The sequence below is a fragment of the Rhodamnia argentea genome, chromosome 1 (genome assembly GCF_020921035.1).
Source record: "Rhodamnia argentea isolate NSW1041297 chromosome 1, ASM2092103v1, whole genome shotgun sequence".
Lineage (NCBI taxonomy): Eukaryota > Viridiplantae > Streptophyta > Magnoliopsida > Myrtales > Myrtaceae > Rhodamnia > Rhodamnia argentea.
The window spans coordinates 23,115,886-23,139,072 of record NC_063150.1 but is presented as its reverse complement, the minus strand read 5'-3'; the positions used below and the strand labels follow the sequence as shown (position 1 = coordinate 23,139,072).

Below are 23,187 nucleotides of genomic sequence, written 5' to 3'. Positions count from 1 at the left end.
CAGCAATGGTGGGGGCTTCAATGCCTCATTGTGGCCGGTGAAAGCCTAGCAAGGGTCGCCACGCCCTCGCCAAAGATGGGCCAGGCAAGAGCTTCGCAGCCCTCTCCCATGGCTGACGAGAGTATCTCCGCCCTTGCTCCCCCTCATAAAAAAAGTAAATAACAAAAAGAAAAGACACAAAAAATATAAATTAATATTAAAAAAATATCCACGTCGGCGTCGGGTGCCACGTAGAACGACCTATGTTCACCTCAGCAATTTTTGGACAAAATTGGCTCGATGGACTCAATTGGCATCAATGCAATAGATTTATGACTAAATTGATTAAATTTAAATATTTATAACTGAATTGACACACAAAAAAATAGGGTTATGACTCTTTTGGTACTTTTCTCCTAAACTTTCCTATAAAATATATATATATATATATATATATATATATATATACATGAAAATAAGGTCATATATTTAATTTACTTAGGCGATTACTGCATGATAATAACATATATTCCGATCTATCTGAATCTATTGTCCTTCAAAACGTGTGAATGGCAATTAATAGCGATGACAATTCTGATCTCACAGAAACTTTAAGATGCGTAATGAGAATTACAGGTTAAGAAATTCGATTTCTGGACTAGTGTTTAAAGGATAGAGGGTATGGACAAGTGTTTTCTAGGATGTGTATGATGGAATGTATTGTTTTGTAATATTAAAATGAGAACTTTGCTGGAATTGTGAAATTGAAGCTAATGGAGCGTGTTAGGAATAAATATGCAGTCGGGACAGATGTAGTTCACTACCAAGACCTAAAGGAACAATCCACCGGCCAAAGATAAAGAGCCTAAGGTTCGCCGCCATGCACATGGATTCGAAACCGAAATTTGAAGGAAATTATTCACTTCAAGAGGAAATCTCATGTATACAATTTGAGCACGTCGTACATTTAAAAATTACAAATCTATTTATAGCAAAACTAAGACATTGTACTAAGACTCTGATAATAAATGTCAGCGCACTTTACATTTCGACGCTTCAGTCTAGTAATGAAGATTAGCTTGCATTTTTTCAAACTTGCAATGGAGACCCTTTTAACATTCTAACAAACATAATAAGAAATTTGAGCACACTAAAATAATGGGAACGCATTAATCCACTCTTCAATCTTGCACATCCGTCGTCAATTGCCACTTGAGATTCTTCAAGTCGTAGAAACATTATTCTGAGTGTCTTGAATACATTTAGATAAGGTTGTTGATGAAAGTACCCAAAAAAAAAAAAAACTAGAAAATATCTAACTTAGTGCCCTAAACCCATGCATATTAACAAATTGACTTGATTGGGGATGCTTGGATTGGAATTGCTATGTAATCAAAAATTTAAATTTCGATATCTAACTTAGTCGGTGGCGAGTTACACTTTAAATTTGAATTCAATTTGAAGACAGATAGAGCGTCCAAATATGATTTTTGGGATAGAACTTGCTATATCTAGGTAACGATATTAAAAAGCGATCGCTAGTTTGCAATGTGATGAGAAAAAAAAAGGGTTATTTTATGATTATTGTACTAAAAACACGTGCTTATATATGGCTCGTCTGGGTCGAGAGGGAAAAGAAAATCGCTAGAGGAAGGGCTTGAACCTTCGACCTTGTGGTTAACAGCCACACGCTCTAACCAACTGAGCTACTCCAGCTTTGGCTGTTGCAATTTACATCTTTTGGATACTATTTTATTTAGAGAATATGCGACCGTTCATAAGCTTGCCAATTGCGAGTGTCCGACTGGCACTAACATTTACGTACATCTAGCGAGCCCCACTCGCACCTCAATATTCAAAGCACAAGTCCCCCAAATGGACCACCTGGTGGCGTAATCTTCGGCGGGAACCAAGGTGGTGGCACGATATCCGGCGGAGTAATCGGGGGCGGATCTATCGACGGTGGCCTCGGAGGTACGACGTCCGGATGCTGCGGCGGCGGCACGTCCGGCTTCGGGATGGGAATATCGGGCATCGGAGGCGACGGCAGCGGTGGGCGTGGGATATCTGGCCACGGGTTCGGCCTGGGGCTCCCGGGGGGAGGATCGCTAGGAACCTCCTGCGGAATCGGGTTGAAAGTCGGCGGCGGAGGGGCCTTCGGTATCTCTGGGTGCGCAGTGCCCGGTCGATAGCTCGGGGATGGTGGCGGCGTGAACTCCGGCGGGGCCCTCCCGGGCGGCGGGTCTTGGGCTAGCTTAACCTCGTGCATCCGAATGGAAGGGAGACATGGGTGGTGCCGGTGGGAGCATGGCGAGGGTTTTGGGAGGCGATGGATTGAAGGGAAGGGAGGGAGAGGAATGGATTTTCTAAGCATGGCGGACGGAATTGACGAGAGAGTTGACATTTTTCTTTTTCACGAAGCTATAGATTTGAGACCTTGAAGGTGAAGATGGAGATGGGTGAACAAAATTAGACAGATCATGTTGGCTGAGAAGGTGGTCGTGGAAGGACACGTGCGTCTCATGCGTGAGCTCTATTGAGATTGGGATGCCGATGTTCGGACACGTGGTATTCCGAGAGGAGGGAACATTGCATGATAAGTTTCATTTTCGTAGACCTTATCTAAATAATAAATTGGGTTACTGCTCTTGGGTTTATGGAGATTAATTCCGCAGCTAATGACTAGCCCTTATCATTTAGTACAAGATTAAACACCTGTAGCAAAGGAATTAACGTAATGCTCGCTTTATTTTGTTAGTCGATGTATCTATCTACTAAGAGTGGGCCGTGTAGATTGCTTGATGATACGATGCCAATCTACGAGCCGCATCGCTTCGCATGTCAGCTACATTGGCCGCATGGTGTTTCTCCTCCGATTCTCAACTTTTTGCGCGTCGTTTCAAGAAGCCAACATCATAACCGGAATATTTGTGCCTGCTACATTCCGTCGAAACATATTTTCTTTCTTTCTTTGTATCCCTTTTTCGATTCTGTTTAAAAAGGATGGCCGTAGGTGACACGTCCTTGTTCCCCAAACGGTGGTCCTTGTTGCGTGTAAACTGCTCCACGATTCTTTTAATTTTTTCCTCCAAAAAAATCGTGCCTTTGATCTTGATTGTCCCATTGATTTTGAATTTCGAAGTGTCGTTGGTACTCAATATTCTTTTAAATATTTTGATTGCTATTATCCACGCTAGTGGGTACCGACCATTCATCGCGGTGTTCCAACAACTGAATATGTGGCGTTAATGAACATCAATATTTTGTTCACCTCAGACATTCCTCATATAAGAATCACTTGGTGCCGAATAACATTGTCTGCATTGTGGCTTATGTGTATATCACTTAATACTACTCAACCAATACACATATTAGTAGCCTTTAGATTATTTTGTCATTGTTAAAACAACATAAGGGATATTCCAACAATAACCACATAGGTGATTTCGCCAACACCTCTTGGCTTGCCTATGTTGTCATTACTCTGAAATTTTCTTGACTGATTTCTTGCCTTATTTTCTATGACAAGAGCCTTTGATTTAGAAACATAATTCGGGAATTTTCTCCTTGTCTCTTCATTGAATAGGCTTTTTTTTTTTAACCAAACCATATTCATATAAAGCACACTGTAAGAAGTATAATTATTTAATGCGACGACCTAGGTGTCCCAACTATTGAAGAGAGTACCAAGCAATAGATATGATTGCAACTCATCACGATGGTCAATCTCAAGATTTGCCGGTGGATTTACCATATCTTGAAAATCGTTCAAGTGTCCTAGCATGATACTTCCCTCCTTGTGTCTTAAATTCACAAATCTTTTAACTGGAAAAGCTTTCTTTTGTGGGTTTCTAATATTGTAGAGATCTTGTAATTTCTTCCACAAAATATCAGCTTTTGTTTCTTGATCAACATGATAAAAAACACTATCATTGATCCATTGTCAAACAAACCCAGCTGTTTTTCAATTCATTCAACCTCATTCTTTGTCTTCCTTGTCTCCTTTAGCCGTCACCATTGGCGAAACCATACAAATCTTTACGGTATAATATGTCTTCCATCTAAGACTTCCAAATAGAGTAATTCGAGGCATTTAACTTAAGCATTGTGCCACTATTTTCCTCCATTCAATTTAGCTACTTGCCCTGGCTCTGATACCACTTTGTTAGGGGGGAATCGAGCAACAATTCACCAAGAACTAACCCAATCCAGGATCAATTTCGTCCCCAAAACTAAACCGACCAAAATCGACTTAACCCTTGCAATAACCAGCTATATATTCTAGCAATACATCCTCAAGATAAATAAAAATAATACTTAAATGCTAAAGAGACAAGGCAACAACAAGATTTTTACGTAGAAAACTCAATGCAAGAAAAATCACGGATTGCTAAACAACTTTTACTAATCACTAAGAATAATAGGATTCACATAGTTCTTTTTTAGCTACAAATTAGACGCTCAATAAAAAAAAATATGACAATATTTCATCAGCACGAAGGTGGATTAACGCAAATGAAGCAAGAAATCCTAATCGCGATTGAAGAGAGCGAGAGATAATTTAGAGAAGGTTTTCAACGAACGAAACCGATTAACTCGTGGCTTTGGATCTCACTAGTGACATAGTGAAATTTAAGCAAATTCCAACAACATTTGATCGTTCCTTCTTCTCGGCGCGTTCTTTTAGGTGAATACTCTCTCTCTCTCTTCTTTTTCTTTTCTCCACAAGGAGCCCCTCTTTCTTTTCCTCTTTCCTTTTTGACTTTTGATTACTTTTTATATTTATGTTCGTTGGGCCTCACAAAGTGGCGGACCCAGCCAACATTGCAGCACGGGAAAAGAAGGGGCGAAACAGGAAGGAGCAACGATAACTTAATGAGTAATCAACTCAAAAGGCACGCTAAAGCAGTGGCGGGTCTTCTTTTTCTTTGCTTTTTCTACATCAAAGTTGTTCTCGGTAATTTAAGCAGCGCACAAGCTTCATACGACGTCTTCCATGGAGAGAGAGAGAGAGAGAGTGTTAAGCAACGAATTACTCCAAGTCACGGTCAAGGTCCACGTCAACGTCTCCCAAGACAGATCATTAAGCAGTGAAATTACTCCCAAGTCCAACCTCCAAAGCCACCAAAGCCGCTATAAATTAGCCCAAAGCAACGAGGCATAGAGCACTACACTTCGTCACTAGAGAGACCTCAAAGCTTACCATATCAGAGGGCATATTCATATGGGTGGGAGCGAGAGCAAAGGTAGAGAGGAAGATGAGACCAGGGAGTCAAGTGACACTGCCCTGGCCAAGGAGTCAAGTGCCACCGCCCTGGCCAAGGGAGCGATTGCCGGAGCGGCGATCTTGGCCTTGGGTGCGGGTGTGGTGAGTCTGATGGGCAATTCGTCCAAGATGGAAGATCCTGTGGAGGAAGAAAAGACCATGAAGGCTCCCGGGAGGGACGAGCGCATTCCCCGGCCTCCCTTCGAGGAGAACCCTGCGGCCTACTTCCGTAAACTGCGGAGCGATAAGCGGGGGGAGAAGTAACTAGATACCAAGTGAAAGGAGAAATTTGTGGTGTTGCTTGTGTCTTCTAATGTCTCTCTTTTCGTTTTATGTGGTGTGCTTAGGTATTGCCCTTTATGGTACATGTACTTATGCGTTGTATTAGGTACTTATGTGGTGTATTTGGCGGTAAATGTGGTTGCAGATCAATTAAAAGTTTGTGCCTGAAGTAATTTTGTCATCCGAAGCAATTGCCGATCAATTTCGTCATATGATAAGTGTTTTTTTCTCTCCCTCTCTCTTCATAGTCTTCTTCAACTTCAGTCGTGGGGGGAGGGTTTGAGCTAATCTCACCCTTCCCTTCCTCTCTTGTTAATTTTGTGCGAGTTTTCTTATTCTTTTTTTTTTTTGTCTTCTCGCCCGAACTAAATCTTGAAGCGCTTTTCTTCCGGTCTAGTTCTAGATCTGAGAGTTTGAACTTTCCAGATCTAGTTCTAAATCTAAAAGCTATCATCTCCTGATTTAGATTTGAGAGTCAATAAATATGTTTTTGGGAATTAAATGCCTCTGCACTCTGTCCGTGTTCAGGTTCTCTGTCTCGAGCTTCATTGGTGATCACATGAACTCTAGAGTCTCGCTAACCACGAAGATTTACTTTTCCAAAGGCTACATATGTGTTTGTTCAATCTGTTTTGATTATCTCTGTACGGCGATGGCGTAGAGGAAGTTGAATCTAGGCGCACACCATTAATTGGCAATATCGAAGTTATTAGAGAAGGAATTTTAGGCTTGTGCTCCTTAGTGATGATGATATGAGTTGTAGTGATTGGCCGCCAATTATTTTGTTTGACATATCTATTCTTATGATACAAGTGTGTCTTTACCCTGTTGGTGCTGTGTTGATCCTCGTATTTTGGATTTGGCTTTGTTTTGTAGTTTGCTCTACTTCGATTTTTTTTTTCTTTGGAAATCTATGAACTTCTCATGTATATTGTGGAGTAATGAATATAATTTTCTTTCAACAAAGATTAAAATTATGTAAGAAAATATGTGAACTTTTTACTCGGAAAGCACGTGCTCTCCATCATTTGAAGTTTAACAAATCAGTCCAAGTTATTTACGAGTAATGGTAAAAAGATACCAAAATTGGTATATTAAGTTATTTGATCAAATTTATAATTTAACATTTAGCAAGGGTATAAATATATTTATGAAAATGGACATTATGCAAGCGTGAAAGGTCTCATTTTTTTTTTTAAAGAAGTGGATTTTCCATTCCCCTTTCGCCTAATATTCTTGAGAATCTTGAACTTTCCACTTGCAATTAAATTCTTGAACTTTCAGCTTTATCATGGAAAGCATAAACTTTCAATCATGTCCTAAAATGTCATGAAATCTCAATTTTCTCCAAAAATGTATCGACCTCTAAAATTTATCAAGTCAATCTATATATCGTAATATCTTGCCAAAATTTCTCTCGTGACAAAACATCTTTCACTGAAAATTATTTTTCAATTTTTATTAAAGGAAACCAGGTGCTACGCCAACCTCGGATAGGAGATATCTAGGCTAAAAAGGAATAAACAACTTGTGACATCCCGAATTCCGACTCACTTTCGAAGCTTTGAATAAATGAAAGGTCTCATTGATGTATTTCAGTCGAATCTCACTCGGAGTTGATCCCTCTCGAGCAGACTAACCAAATGGGAGTGGCTAGCTAGGAAAATCAAGTACGTGGACCTAAGAACTTGATCCTGGATTGATTCTTTGGCCATGAAAATTGTCGAGGGAATATTCCGGACCAATATAGGCCGATCCTAGAATAATTAAGGAACGATTTGGGTAATGCCCTATACTTGGATCACGGGTGATTCCGTTTGACCTCGTATGGGTTCCGAACGTCCCTAAATTATTTTCTAACGATCGTGTCCATCCGGACTAGTAATTGCCCCTCGCAATTGAATGACAACCAAAGTCGCCATGGCTCGAGAAGTTCTTAAACGTGGTTTTAATCACGGGTCGATACGCGTAACTCCTAAAAGCCGCCCGTTAGTTTGAGATACGCTGAAAATTCTATTGATCGAGATTGATCGCGAATCGAACTTCAAAATTTGATGTCGGACTTTCAGGAGTCTCAATAAATAAAATTTTTGACGCTTTCTCATCCTATGTGCTATTCCTTCGCGGTTAGCCCCAAAGAGGTTCAGGAAAACTATATTTGGACTGGAAATGGGAAAGGACCCATTTACCCTCGAAAAATACCCCATTTTTTCACTTGGAGCGAAGGGTATTTTGGTCATTTTTCCCTTTGGCCGAGATTGACTAGTCTTGGTGGGGAGGAAATTATTTTTTTTTTATCCCTCTTGACTTTGTGGATCCAATAATTATCTTAACTTATATTAATTATTATTTTGGCCCCTTCTTCTTCATTTTTCAAGAGCACACTCTCTCTCTAGCTCACTTTCTCTCTCTACCTCACACTCCCTCACTTGGCCAAATTCTCTCTCTCTCACCCTCCATTGCCGAAAATTCTTCAAGCCGCCGCCGGTGTCGCCTTGGACCGCTAGAGCTTAACTTTCACCGTGAGTCGCCCGGGACCGCCGGATCTTTGGGGGTTTTAGCCGAACAAGAGAGCCGCCGGATTGGAATCAAATTTTCTCTCGTTTTCTTGCCGGAAAATTCGCTAGAATTGTGGTAAGTTGGTCCCTAACCTTATATTAGGTACCTAGGGTGCTAATGGACTTGAGATTTGGTAGATTTGGGTGGAAAATTGGTTGTTTTTGGCCATTTTTATGCCTTGGCCGAGAATGAAGATTGGAGGAGAGAGAGAAACCATGTTCTTGAATGAATAGTGAAGTCAAGAGGACTTGTGTGGTCAAAGTTGGACCATGGTTACTTTATGCTTAACTATAGTTACTTTATGCTATTATTTAATCATGGTTAGGTTAGATATTGACTCTAATTAATTTTTGAACCATGGTTAGTTTATATATTAACTAAGGTTACTTTTATGTGACATAAAATTGTTATGCCATGGTACTAATTAAATGTGGCATTAGTACTATAGTTTGGTACTATAGTAGAATTATTTGCACGTTAGAAAATTATTATTGTTTGGCCCCGATAAATTCCCACGTTAGTATAATTTTAATTGCACGTTATTCATATATTGCTACGTTAGCATAATATGGTCGCATGGCGTGGATTGGATACTATGGTAGTATTAATTGATTGGGTAGTTTGGATCAATCTTTGGATTAGTGTGAATTAATCGGGTGATCCCGAATTATTAATTCTCTAACGTGAGCGAATCACGTGGTCCCGATCTATTCTCAGAAAATATGTGGGTCGTATTCAATCAAGTCGTCCGAGGCCAAAGTGAGCCGTATTCGTCCGATTGTCCGAGACCGAGAAAGTATGAAAGTCGTGTTCAATTAAATCGTCCGAGACCAAAGTGAGTCATGTTCGACTAATTGTCCGAGACTTAATCCGGTCGTGTTCCTATGTGTCCGAGACCGAGATTTATGGGTCGTATTCAATCAAGTCGTCTGAGGCCAAAGTGAGCCGTATTCGTCCGATTGTCTGAGACCGAGAAAGTATGAAAGTCGTGTTCAATTAAGTCGTCCGAGACCAAAGTGAGTCGTGTTCGACTAATTGTCCGAGACTTAATCCGGTCGTGTTCCTATGTGTCCGAGACCGAGATTTATGGGTCGTATTCAATCAAGTCAGTTCGAGGCCAAAGTGAGCCGTATTCGTCTCGATTGTCCGAGACCGAGAAAGTATGAAAGTCGTGTTCAATTAAGTCGTCCGAGACCAAAGTGAGTCGTGTTCGACTAATTGTCCGAGACTTGATCCGGTCGTGTTCCTATGTGTCCGAGACCGAGATTTGTGGGTCGTATTCCTTTGTGTCCGAGACCCTGGAATATATATATATAAGTAGAGCCGTGTTCTATAAAGGTCCGAGGCTCATTGTTATGAACTTGTATGATGGCGATGGAGTAACGTGGAATATTCTGGAGTAACGTGGAATATTCTGGAGTAGTGTGGAATATTTTCGGAGTAACGTGGAATATTCTGGAGTAACGTGGAATATTTTGGAGTAACGTGGAATATTCTGGAGTAGTGTGGAATATTTTCGGAGTAACGTGGAATTTTCTATGATGGCCTGATGCGTTAAATGCGGGCCCCGGAGCACGTGGAATATTTTATTGTCAGACCGAGGTGTGGAACGCCGAAACGGGAGTAACGTAGAATATTTGAGAAGGTGTGGGAATTTTCGGAGAAAAAACGGAATTTTCTGGAATTAAATTATGGAATTTTTAGTAAGAAAGAAGAGTTGTTGGAAATTGTTCATTGTAAATGTGTTTGGAGGCACTAGGGCCCTAATATAGGATTAGGGGCTAGCTTACTGAGATTTTATCTCACCCCGTCGTGGGTTCGTTGTTTTTCAGACCCTCCGTCGCAAGTATGAATGACCCGTCTCAAAGGTTCGGTATTCCCCGAGGTAATGGTACCGGGAGAAGATGGGGAGGCTGTGGAGCCATCGGATGCGGAACAGCCACCCGAGCTTGACGAGGATGAGTTGGAGGCGAGAGATGATATAGTACCGGATAGCGAGGACGAGGCCTAGGGTAGTTGGCCTCTTGACTTTTGCTGGCTGTTTTATTTTGGATGTATAGTAGGCTTCGATCACGTAATCTTTTTTTTGTTCTAGTGGTCATAGGCTTGTACAGTGGCCTCCGAAGCCGTAGGTTTGGAAAATTGTATAGAACGTGTGGATATGTATATAAGTTTATTTTTACAATCCCAAGTCATCGTGATGTTAATTGTTTCTGTACGGGGATTCGTTTTTGCTTCCGCATGAATTAGTTGGCCTTTGGATCCTGGAGAACTGTACATAAGCGTGGCCAGGTGGGATGTCGACGAGCTCGCGGGGTTCGGGTCGTGACACAACTTCAATAAGAACAGGACTATATAGAGGCAAATCGTGCCAGAATTTAATTGGCGACAAAGCTCGGAAATATAGACTCGATAAAGTAACCAGATGTAAACAAATTATGCCGGAATTTAATCGACAACATAGCACCCGAAATAGAGAAACACGTCGGAATTTGATCAGCAACATGAATTCGAAAGCTACAACTAAAGAAAGTAAAAATAAAGATAATAAATTTGTTTGATTCATGAGAAGATCTTTGAAGACTATAATGTAGCTATTTAAAATCTACAACGATGGTTTAAAAAGGGAGGTTACAAAAGGATGTCACAAGTAGAGGTTACAAACAGTTATAGGCGGTTTCTTTTTTTTTTGGTAAGGATTATAGGCGGTTTCTTATAGGCGGTTTCTTCGACTCCACTATCTTGGCGATTTCCTCGACTCCACTAAGTTAGAGGTTGCTTTATTTCACTATGTTAATGGCTGCATCCGAGATTGTTGACTCTACTTTATGTCGATCCCTTCAAGCTATCAATTCATCAAGTTGTGGATTTTTCAAGCTATCACATGTAAATAACCAATAATTGAACAATTTTTGTGCCCCCTTTAAAAGAATTAAATGAATCATCGATCATTCGAAACTTTTAATTTAGATAATCAAGAGTCGTCATATTCCCCTTGTCGTCAACAAGTTTGAATTTTTTCTTGCCAAAGTTTATCTTGGTCAGATTCATCGTATGACTCATATTTTTCCACGAAAGGCACGTTTTGTGTTAAAAAAAATTTTCTTGCCAAATTTTATCTTGGTCAGATTCATCGTATGACTCATATTTTTCCACGAAAGGCACGTTTTGTGTAAAATCTTCACATGGTCCTCTATCTCTGTCATTAAGTAATCGCTCATACTTAGACACTCTCGTTGCCAATTTTGGAATATATCAACAAAATTTTGGCCTTCAAATTTTTCTTTGAGATTGAATTTCCATCCACTGGATGCCAAGCTTCTGAATTATCTCTAAGAGCGAAGTAAGGCATATATTCCTAGCCCTCTTGAATCGAGCAATGAACTGATTGATTTATTCATTATCTTATTGATAGAATCTAACCTAATTAACAATCGATACCTCATGTATCTTTCTATAAAATTGACATGGTACTTCCCTCCTTGTATCTTAAATTCACAAGTCTTTTAACTAGAAAAGCTTTATTTTGTGGGTTTCTAATATTGTAGAGATCTTGTAATTTCTTCCACAAAGTATCAGCTTTCGTTTCTTGATCAACATGATGAAAAACACTATCATTGATCCATTGTCAAACAAACCCAACTATTTTTCAATTCATTCAACCTCATTCTTTATCTTCCTTGTCTCGTTTAGCCTTCACCATTGACAAAATCATACAAATCTTTACAGTATAATGTATCTTCCATCTAAGGCTTCCAGATAGAGTAATTCGAGGCATTTAACTTAAGCATTGTGCCACTATTTTCCTCCATTCAATTTAGCTACTTGCCCTGGCTTTGATACCACTTTGTTCGGGGCAATCGAGCAACAATTCACCAAGAACTAACCCAATGCGGGAAAAATCATGGATCCCTAAAAAACTTTCACTAATAACTAAGAATAATAGGATTCACAGAGTTCTTTTCTAGCTACAAATTAGATGCTCAATAAAAAATATGACAATATTTCATCAGCACGAAGGTGGATTAACGCAAATGAAGCAAGAAATCCTAATCGCGATTTAAGAGAGTGAGAGATAATTTAGAGAAGGTTTTCAACGAACGAAATCGATTAACTCATAGCTTTCGATGTCACTAGTGACATAGTGAAATTTAAGCAAATTCCAACAACATTTGATCGTTCCTTCTTCTCCGCGCGTTCTTTTAGGTGAATACTCTCTCTCTCTCTTCTTTTTCTTTTCTCCACAAGGAGCCCCTCTTTCTTTTCCTCTTTCCTTTTTGACTTTTGATTACTTTTTATATTTATGTTCGTTGGGCCTCACAAAGTGGCGGACCCAGCCAACATTGCAGCACGGGAAAAGAAGGGGCGAAACAGGAAGGAGCAACGATAACTTAATGAGTAATCAACTCAAAAGGCACGCTAAAGCAGTGGCGGGTCTTCTTTTTCTTTGCCTTTTCTACTTCAAAGTTGTTCTCGGTAATTTAAGCAGCGCTTTGTTCTCGGTAATTTAAGCAGCGCACAAGCTTCATACGATGTCTTCCACGGAGAGAGAGAGAGAGAGAGAGAGAGAGAGAGAGAGAGAGAGAGAGAGAGAGAGAGAGAGAGTTAAGCAACGAATTGCTCCAAGTCAAGGTCAAGGTCAAGGTCAAGGTCCACGTCAACGTCTCCCAAGAAAGAGCATTAAGCAGTGAAATTACTCCCAAGTACAAGCTCCAAAGCCACCAAAGCCGCAATAAATTAGCCCTAAGCAACAAGGCATGGAGCACTACACTTCGTCACTAGAGAGACCTCAAAGCTTACCATATCCGAGGGCATATTCATATGGGCGGGAGCGAGAGCAAAGGTAGAGAGGAAGATGAGACCAGGTGTCACGACCCGAACCCTTCAAACCGTCGACATCCCACCTGGCCTCGCTTGCGTACGCTTCTCCAGGATCCTCAGGCCAACAAAATAAAATCTCGCGGAAGCAACAAAAATCTCCATTCAATAAAAACCAATAGCACTACGATAACTTGGGATGGTAAAAACACACATATGTACATATATACATAGTTGTTTCAAACTGTCATACCTAGGGCTTCAGGGGCCACCGTACAAGCCCGTGACCACCTATAACAAAAAGACATGTGGTCGAAGCCCGCTACACAACCAAAATAAAGTGCTCTACAAAAGTCGAGAGGCCAACTATCCTAAGCCTCGACCTCGCTATCTCAAGCGGCTACTCAGCATCCGAAGGCTCCACAACTTCTCTTGACGTCTCGATCTCCGGGTCGGATCATTGCGGCGGAGGGTCCGAAAAACAACGAACCCACGACGGGATGAGATAAAATCTCAGTAGGAAAATCTCTAACCCTAAATCAGGTCGCTAGTGCCTCCGGACACATTTTCATTTTAAAAACTCCGACAATCCCTCTTTCTTACCCAAAAATTCCACAATTAAATTCTAGAAAATTTCATTCTTTCTTCGAGAATTCTCACACCTTCTCAAATATTCTACGTTACTCCCATCTCGGCGTTCCACGCCTCGGTCCGACAATAAAATATTCTACGTACTCCGGGGCCCATTTTTAACACATCCGGCCATAATATAAATATCCACATTACCCCGAAAATTTCTACGTTACTCCGAAAATATTCCACGCTACTCCAGAATATTCCACGTTACTCCGAAGATATTCCATGTCACTCCAGAATATTCCACGTTACTCCAAAATTAATCCACGTCACTCCAGAATATTCCACGTTACTCCACCGCCATAATAAGTTCATGAAATTGAGCCTCGGACCTTTATGGAACACGGCTCTATATATATATACCGGGTCTCGGACACATAGGAATACGACCCACGGATCTCGGTCTCGGACACATAGGAACACGACCGGATCAAGTCTCGGACAATTAGTCGAACACGACTCACTTTGGTCTCGGACGACTTAATTGAACACGAATTTCTTGCTTTCTCGGTCTCGGACAATCAGACGAATACGGCTCACTTTGGCCTCGAACGACTTGATTGAATACGACCCTTCTCATTTTCTCAGAATAGATTGGGACCACGTGATTCACTCACGTTAGAGAATTAATAATTCGGGATCACCCGATCAATTCACACTACTCCAAGAATTAATCCAGACTACCCGATCAATTTATGCTACCAAAGTATCCAATCCACGCCATGCGACCATATTACGCTAACGTAGCAATTTATAAATCACGTGCCATTATAATTATACTAACGTGGAAATATATCACGGCCGAACAATAATAATTTTCTAACATATAATTAATTCACAACCATAGTACTATACTATAATAATGTCACATTTAATTAGCACCGTGGCATAACAACTTTATGTCACATAAAAGTAACCCTAGTTAATATTTTAACTAACCATGGTTCAAAAACTAACTAGAGTCAAATACTAACCTAACCATGATTAAACAATAGCATAAAGTAACTCTAGTTAGGGCATAAAGTAACCATAGTTAAACTTTGACCACTATTATCTTCTTGACTTTACTATTTATGCAAGAACAAGCTTTCTCTCCCCCTCAAATCTGCAATTTTCGTCCAGCCCCTCCACAAGCTCAAATCCAACACTTTTCTTCATCAAAAATTCACAATTTCATGGTCTTTTAGCAACCTAACCACCTAATTTAGGTTTAGAAACAATCCTACCTCAAAAACTCGCAAAAATCCCCATTGAACGGTTGAGGAAAAGCCCGAACCAAGCGGCGGTTCCGGCGATCCTTGCACGGCCGGCGACTCGGCGACGATCTAGCGATTCCAAGCGCTCCAAAGCGACACCAAAGAAGGCTTGAAGAATTTTCGGCAATGGAGGGTGAGAGAGAGGGTGTTCGGCCAAGTGAGGGAGAGGGAGAGGGAGAGTGAGCTAGAGAGAAAGTGAGCTAGAGAGAGAGAGAGAGAGTCTTTGGATAATGAAGAAGAAGATGCCAATATAATAATTAATATAGGTTAATAATAATTAATTATGCCCATAAAGTTAAGAGTAAAAAAAATAATAATTATCTCCCCTCATTGACTAGTCAATCTCGGCCAAAAGGGGAAATGACCAAAATACCCTTCGTTCCAAGTGAAAAATATGGTATTTTTCGAGGGCAAATGGGTCCTTTCCCATATCCAGTCCAAATATACTTTTCCTGAACCTCTTTGGGGGGAACCGCGAAGGAATTTCACACAGGATGAGGAAACGTCCAAAATTTTATTTATTGAACCCCCTGAAGGTCCGACGTCAAATTACGAAGCTCGATTCGCGATCAATCTCGATCAATAGAATTTTTAGCGTATCTCAAACTAACGGACGGCTTTTAGGAGTTACGCGTATCGACTCGTGATTAAAATCACGTTTAAGAATTACTCGAGCCATGGCGACCTTGGTTGTCAATCAATTGCGAGGGTCAATCACTAGTCCGGATGGACACGATCGTTAGAAAATAATTCAGGGGCGTTTGGAACCCACACGAGGTCGAACGGAATCACCCGTGATCCAAACGTTGGGTATTATCCAAATCGTTCCTTAATTATTCTAGGATCGGCCTAGATTGGTTCAAAATATTCCCTCGACAATTTTCATGGCCAAAGAGTCAGTCCATGACCAAGTTCTTAGGTCCACGTACTTGATTTTCCTAGCTAGCCATTCCCATTTGGTTAGTCTACTCGAGAAGGATCGGTTCCGAGTGAGATTCAACTGAAGTACATCGATGAGACTTTTCATTTATTCAAGGCTTCAAAACGAGCCGGATTACAGGATGTCACACCAGGGAGTCAAGTGACACCGCCCTGGCCAAGGAGTCAAGTGCCACCGCCCTGGCCAAGGGAGCGATTGCCGGAGCGGCGATCTTGGCCTTGGGCGCGGGTGTGGTGAGTCTGATGGGCAATTCATCCAAGATGGAAGATCCTGTGATGGAAGAAAAGACCATGAAGGCTCCCGGGAGGGACGAGCGCATTCCCCGGCCTCCCTTTGAGGAGAACCCTGCGGCCTACTTCCGTAAACTGCGGAGCGATAAGCGGGGGGAGAAGTCACTAGATGCCAAGTGAAAGGAGAAATTTGTGGTGTTGCTTGTGTCTTCTAATGTCTCTCTTTTCGTTTTACGTGGTGTGCTTAGGTATTGCCCTTTACGGTACATGTACTTATGCGTTGTATTAGGTACTTATGTGGTGTATTTGGCAGTACATGTGGCTGCAGATCAATTAAAAGTTTGTGCCTGAAGTAATTTTGTCATCCGAAGCAATTGCCGATCAATTTCGTCATATGATAAGTGTTTTTTTCTCTCCCTCTCTCTTCATAGTCTTCAACTTCAGTCGTGGGGGAGGGTTTGAGCTAATCTCACCCTTCCCTTCCTCTCTTGTTAATTTTGTGCGAGTTTTCTTATTCTTTTTTTTTTTTATCTTCTCGCCCGATCTAAATCTTGAAGCGCTTTTCTTCCGGTCTAGTTCTAGTTCCGAGAGTTTGAACTTTCCAGATCTAGTTCTAAATCTAAAAGCTATCATCTCCTGATTTAGATTTGAGAGTCAATAAATATGTTTTTGGGAATTAAATACCTCTGCACTCTGTCCGTGTTCAGGTTCTCTGTCTCGAGCTTCATTGGTGATCACATGAACTCTAGAGTCTCGCTAACCACGAAGATTTACTTTTCCAAAGGCTACATATGTGTTTGTTCAATCTGTTTTGATTATCTCTATACGGCGATGGCGTAGAAGAAGTCGAATCTAGGCGCACACCATTAATTGGCAATATCGAAGTTATTAGAGAAGGAATTTTAGGCTTGTGCTCCTTAGTGATGATGATATGAGCTGTAGTGATTGGCCGCCAATTATTTTGTTTGACATATCTATTCTTATGATACAAGTGTGTCTTTACCCTGTTGGTGCTGTGTTGATCCTCGTATTTTGGATTTGGCTTTGTTTTGTAGTTTGCTCTACTTCGATTTTTTTTTTCTTTGGAAATCTATGAACTTCTCATGTATCTTGTGGAGTAATGAATATAATTTTCTTTCAACAAAGATTAAAATTATGTAAGAAAATATGTGGACGTTTTACTCGGAAAGCACGTGCTCTCCATCATTTGAAGTTTAACAAATCAGTCCAAGTTATTTACGAGTAATGGTAATAAGATACCAAAATTGGTATATTAAGTTATTTGATCAAATTTATAATTTAACATTTAGCAAGGGTATAAATATATTTATGAAAATGGACATTATACAAGCGTGAAAGGTCTCATTTTTTTATTTATTAAAGAAGTGGATTTTCAATTCCCCTTTCGCCTAATATTCTTGAGAATCTTGAACTTTCCACTTGCAATTAAATTCTTGAACTTTCAACTTTATCATGGAAAGCATAAACTTTCAATCATGTCCTAAAATGTCATGAAATCTCAATTTTCTCCGAAAATGTCTCGCCCTCTAAAATTTATCATGTAAATCTATATATCGTAATATCTTGCCAAAATTTCTCCCGTGACAAAACATCTTTCACCGAAAATTGTTTTTCAATTTTTATTAAAGGAAACCAGGTGCTACACCAACCTCGGACAAGAGATATCCAGGCTAAAAAGGAATAAACAACTTCAATAAGAACAGGACTATATAGAGGCAAATCGTGTCAGAATTTAATTGGCGACAAAGCTCGGAAATATAGACTCGATAAAGTAACCAGATGTAAACAAATTATGCCGGAATTTAATCGTCAACATAGCACCCAAAATAGAGAAACACATCGGAATTTGATCAGCAACACGAATTCGAATGCTACAACTAAAGAAAGTAAAAATAAAGATAATAAATTTGTTTGATTCGTGAGAAGATCTCTGAAGACTATAATGTAGCTATTTAAAATCTACAACGATGGTTTAAAAATGGAGGTTACAAAAGGATGTCATAAGTAGAGGTTACAAACAGTTGTAGGCGGTTTCTTCGACTCCACTATCTTGGTGGTTTCCTCGACTCCACTAAGTTAGAGGTTGCTTTATTTCACTACGTTAATGGCTACATCCGAGATTATTGACTCCACTTTATGTTGATTCCTTCAAGTTATCAATTCATCAAGTTGTGGATTCTTCAAGCTATCACATGTAAAAAACCAATAATTGAACAAATTTTGTGCCCCCTTTAAAAGAATTGAATGAATCATCGATCATTCGAAACTTTTAATTTAGATAATCAAGAGTCGTCATATTCCCCCTTGTCATCAGTAAGTTTGAATTTTTTCTTGCCAAAGTTTATCTTGGTCATATTCATCGTATGACTCATATTTTTCCACGAAAGGCACGTTTTGTGTTAAAAAAAATTTTCTTGCCAAATTTTATCTTGGTTAGATTCATTGTATGACTCATATTTTTCCATGAAAGGCACGTTTTGTGTAAAATATTCACGTGGCCCTCTATCTCTATCATTAAGTAATCGCTCATACTTAGACACTCTCGTTGCCAATTTTGGAATATATCAGCAAAATTTTGGCCTTCAAATTTTTCTTTGAGATTGAATTTCCATCCACTGGATGCCAAGCTTCTGAATTATCTCTAAGAGCGAAGTAAGGCATATATTCCTAGCACTCTTGAATCGAGCAATGAACTGATTGATTTATTCATTATCTTATTTATAGAATCTAACCTAATTAACAATTGATATCTCATGTATCTTTCTATAAAATTGAGAATGGAATTGTCTTTCCATCTCAATCCAAGTATGGATTGAATTAGGAGATAAATTCATATACCAAGTAAAGGTAGATTTTGATAAAGACAAAGGGAACAACCTAAGCCTTGTGAATTCATTTGTTCTTGCCTCTCCACATTGGCCAATAAATCTTCCAATGTGTTTGATGGTCGACTGATCATTTTCACAAGTGAAACAATAAAGTCAGGAATTTCAAATTTTCTTGGACAATGCGTATTGTCAACCCAATTAGGATGTGCTTTCCTATGTACTGGCCGGACCATTCTTCTATCAACACCTAATTATTGTGATATGAGTTCAACCTCTTGATCAGGATTCACAACTTGACACCTTTCATTCCCCCTAGGTTAAGGGCAGATGTGGTGGGATCTCTTGGCCTAAATTATTTTTTCTAATTTAATTGATTAAGAGTTAGAGGATTATACTCGAAAGCCATAGTATTAAGCAAATTACTTCCACTGATAGGTATCGTCCCACTAGTCTAGTTCATATTAAAAGTTTCATTCATTTTTAAAGTCTCAAAAGGTGCAGGATTGGTAGAATTAGCCTATATCTGAATTGAATTGCTCAACATTCCTGGCCCCGTGCATGACCTCAGGGAAGGTGTTGACTATTAAGGGCTTGATCACGTCGATGAGGTATTTCATCATGCATTAGTTATCTCCCTTTGCTGTTCATCAAGAATCCTCTTCATGGTAGCCAACATCATTGGACTTATCTCCAAGTACCCTTTTGCTCATCGATGAGTTGCCTTGGAATCTTGAGATCTCCACCTTGTGGCCAGTTCGTTGATGGCAGTGCTACTGACAACTCAAAACCTCCTAACCTTTGATTAATAGGCAATGGTGGTTGATTGTTTCCACTCGAAATTTAATCGACAATACAGCCTAAGAACATAGAAATGCTAAGCCGAAATTTAATCGATGGCATAGCACCTAAGATAGAGAAACACTTTGGAATTTAATTGATGATGCGAATCTAAGGCTATAGCTGCAGAAAATAAAGTACAATGCAGGAATTTGATAGATTTGTGGAAGGGTCTCCAAAGACTACGATGTGGCTATTTAAAGCCTACAATGGACGCTATCAACATAGGTTGCAAAGGGAGATTTAGGTTACAAAGGGAGATTACAAAGGAAAGTTATAAACAAAGTTTACAAACGATTATCCACAGTTTCTTTGACTCAATATGTTGACGGTTTCCTTGACTCCATTGCATTGGCGGTTGCTTTATTCCACTACGCCGATGATTACTTCTTTGACGGTTGCATCCGAGATTGTCAACTGTACTTTTTGTCAATTCCTTCAAGCTGTCAATTCTTCAAGTTATCACATGTAGATAAAAACCAATAATTGGGCATTTTTTTGGTGCAAATAGGTGGGAGGATGTCCATATCATAGATTTGAGGAATAAGTTCAACAAATCAATTTAGAATTTCAGTCCAAAGACTTTCTTATGCAGATTTTTATATCTAGCTTGACAAGTTCACCAAATTAGATGTTGCGGAGGTTTTGGAAAAATAATTAGGAAGAATGGAATTAGATTTTGAGGCGTGAATACACTATCGTTAAGGAATTATTTATCCCATAAGGTTGCTAATAGTTACAAGCAAAAGTTCTCCAGGATATAGCAAAGTTTTAAATGAGAATACCATATGGCAATTCCGGTACTTCTCCAAGAACTCTCAAAATGAAACAATTGGAGAATAAATATTGTACCTTAGAAAAGAAAGTTGAAGAGTAAAAATTATTGAATCAAAAACATTGAATTTATAATAGTGAAACCCTTTTGTGAACAAACATACTGTTTCAAAAAGGGCTCAATTTTCCATTTTGCAAAAAATTGTAAATTCATTTTTTTATGAGAAAAAATAACTGTTGATAAAAAAAGGGTTGTGGAGCAAAGCATCACTTTATTTATTTTACAAACAAACTACCAACAGAAGGATGCTCACAACCGCCCATTAACTACAAAAGCACTCCCTAACTTTTGCCACTATGTGCACCGATATCATTGACGTTGGACAGAGAAAATAAAATAAAAAAAGATTCAGATTTTGCTACTAACCACCCATTAACTACAAAAGAAAAAATTATACAGATTCCTTAGCAAGATGCATATGGCCCGTGTAGGCTACGTTGTTTCTAGAAATGCTAAAAGTTATGTAGAACGCTTACTTTAGTGTCAAAAGTTTTCGCCGACTCACTGAAGTGTCAAATCGGAGAAAACACGATCACTTAAATGCATCTTGCAAGAAATTACGGCAAAAAATATTACATGGCCTTTTTAATTAAATGTTAATGCCCAGGTGGCTTTTTCATTTTAAAAAAAGTCCACATGGACAATGAGGTGGCCTTTAATCACTAAATGGCATTGTTCTAAAGCAATTTCATCTCTCTTTCTCTCTCGTTCACTAAATGGCCTTTATATTTAGACACACGAAGAATACGAAACATTATAAATGAAAAGTCTCAGTCGTTGATATCACCAAAAACAGAAGTTTAGATTAATGGTTTCAGATTACACAATCATCATCGGATCTCGGGGAATACCGCAGAATTGCATGAAGACATAGAATAAGAAAAATACAAAGACTTATCCCAGGTATCGGGTTCCCTATATCCTGGAACCTGCCCATCGAAACTAGTTCCCAATTTTGGGAACCAGGAACCTACCATACCTACCCAGAATTTCGATTCCCGATTCTACCCTAGAACTATGCTTATCCCTACCAAATACTAGCTGGCCACCCCAAGCGATCAACCAATCTTTGTGACATATTAATTTGGGGGAGATTGTCCATGAGTAAAAAATCTACATGTCAATTTAGTCGTATATTTTTCAATTTTGCTAATTTACTCGTAAACTTTTGCGAAATTCCAATGTAGTCCATCCGGGCAATTTTCGTCTAAAATTGCTGATGTGGCGATGTACCACGTTAGACGGCAATAGTGATGATCCTCCATGTTAGCAATTTCTAAATTAGCAGCATTGCAAAGTTTGGAACTAAATTGACATCTGTAATATGTTTAAAACTGATTGGATAATTTTCCCTATTAATTTGCAACCCATGAATTTAACATGTGCTTTTGCTTCTCGGTCAACATTAGCACCTCCCTCGGAGAGGAAGAAATGGACATGAAAGAATGATCGCATGGTGCGTAAAAAGTCCAACCAAATGCTTTTTTGACACACGACGCATGAACATTGTTGTCCAAAATCTTAATATATGTATTGGGAAAAGTATACTAGAAGTGCCATAACTTGTGTACGGCGTTCACTTGAGTGCCATAACTTTCAAAAGGTTCACTTAAGTTCTATAACTTTCAAAAATCGTTCACTTGAGTGCTATAATAACTTTTCCAGCGTGCCGCGTTAGTTTTCCGACGTGCTACAGTAGCTTTTCCGACATGCCACGTCGGCTTCCGGTTGCCACATCAGCTTTTCCGGCGTCCACGTCAGCATGGCACTCAAGTGAACGATTTTTTAAAGTTATGGCACTTAAGTGAACATTTTGAAAGTTATGACACTCAAATGAGCGCCGTACAAAAGTTGTGGCACTTCTAGTGTACTTTTCCCTATATTTATTTGTGGAATCAATCTACTAGATCAGTCCATTTCATTCATTTACTAGCAAAATAAATTGGTCCTATAAAAGAAAGAGAGTGCTACTTGAATTATTATAATTAGGAAAAGAATTAGCACAATCGAGGACGATCAAATTGAACCGAAGCTTGGAATTAAGATAAACTGATGGCGGAATGCTGGCTACCATGCCAGACTCTTTTAAAATATCATGTTGTCAATTATTTAGTCAACATGTATTTATTGATTATTTTGAGCTGGCATAATCTACACTAATAAATTCCTCTGTCAGTGCCGGCAATGGTACATCGTTGGTTTGACTCACGGAATCGATCTCTTGTCTGACGAATTTGTCGACCCCTAAACTTTTGCACTTTCGTAGTTTGGAAGTATCAGAACGGCTGAAGGCTCCATCAAAACCGAAAGACGACGAAGACAAAAATTCAAGGACTTGAAAGGTAAGAGATCTTGGAGCAGTTGGAAATATGTCATTGCACTTATAATTACCAAAAAAAGTCCTAAACCTATTATAATTGCGCCAGTTCGATCCTAAACTTCTTTTTTGGCCGATTGAGTACTTAAAATTTTGCAATTGTGGCAATTTAGTCCATTTAGCCGGTAGGAGCCGACGTGGTCAATTTCAAATAACATATTAATATCTATTGATTGTTTAAAAAATAAAAATAAAAATAAAATATTTAAAATTCGCCACGTTAGTACCTCAAGTCATGTCAAGACTGGCTGGTGAAATGAATTGAATTGGCACAATTGTAAAAGGTTTAGGACTCAATTGAAAAAAAAATTACAATAGGTTTA

General features: G+C 39.4%; 2 protein-coding genes and 1 non-coding gene across 7 annotated transcripts in view; 1 reads left to right on the top strand and 2 right to left on the bottom strand.

The window, feature by feature from the left end:
* Positions 1-1,621: 1,621 nt before the first annotated feature.
* Positions 1,622-1,695, bottom strand: TRNAN-GUU. The gene has a single exon. It is a non-coding gene; the product is annotated as a tRNA-Asn (tRNA).
* A 139-nt stretch (positions 1,696-1,834) lies between these two features.
* LOC115750299 (nematocyst expressed protein 4-like) lies at positions 1,835-2,248 on the bottom strand. The gene has a single exon (XM_030687565.1). It carries the CDS (start codon positions 2,246-2,248, stop codon positions 1,835-1,837), a length of 414 nt encoding a protein of 137 aa, XP_030543425.1.
* Positions 2,249-12,677: 10,429 nt separating this feature from the next.
* LOC125315605 overlaps positions 12,678-23,187 on the top strand; it is a 43,895-nt gene continuing 33,385 nt past the window's right edge. The window contains exons 1-2 of one of the 5 annotated variants that reach the window (XR_007198820.1): positions 12,799-12,951; positions 15,898-15,965. Coding sequence is in view for 2 of the 5 variants with exons in the window: in XM_048280997.1 (XP_048136954.1) it covers positions 12,908-12,951; positions 15,870-15,964 (139 nt within the window). In the remaining 3 variants the exon portion in view is untranslated. Of the gene's footprint in view, positions 12,691-12,798; positions 12,952-15,869; positions 15,966-17,863; positions 17,874-23,187 lie in introns of those variants that run through there. The other 4 variants (XM_048281007.1, XM_048280997.1, XM_048280993.1 and 1 more) reach the window with 4 other exon arrangements.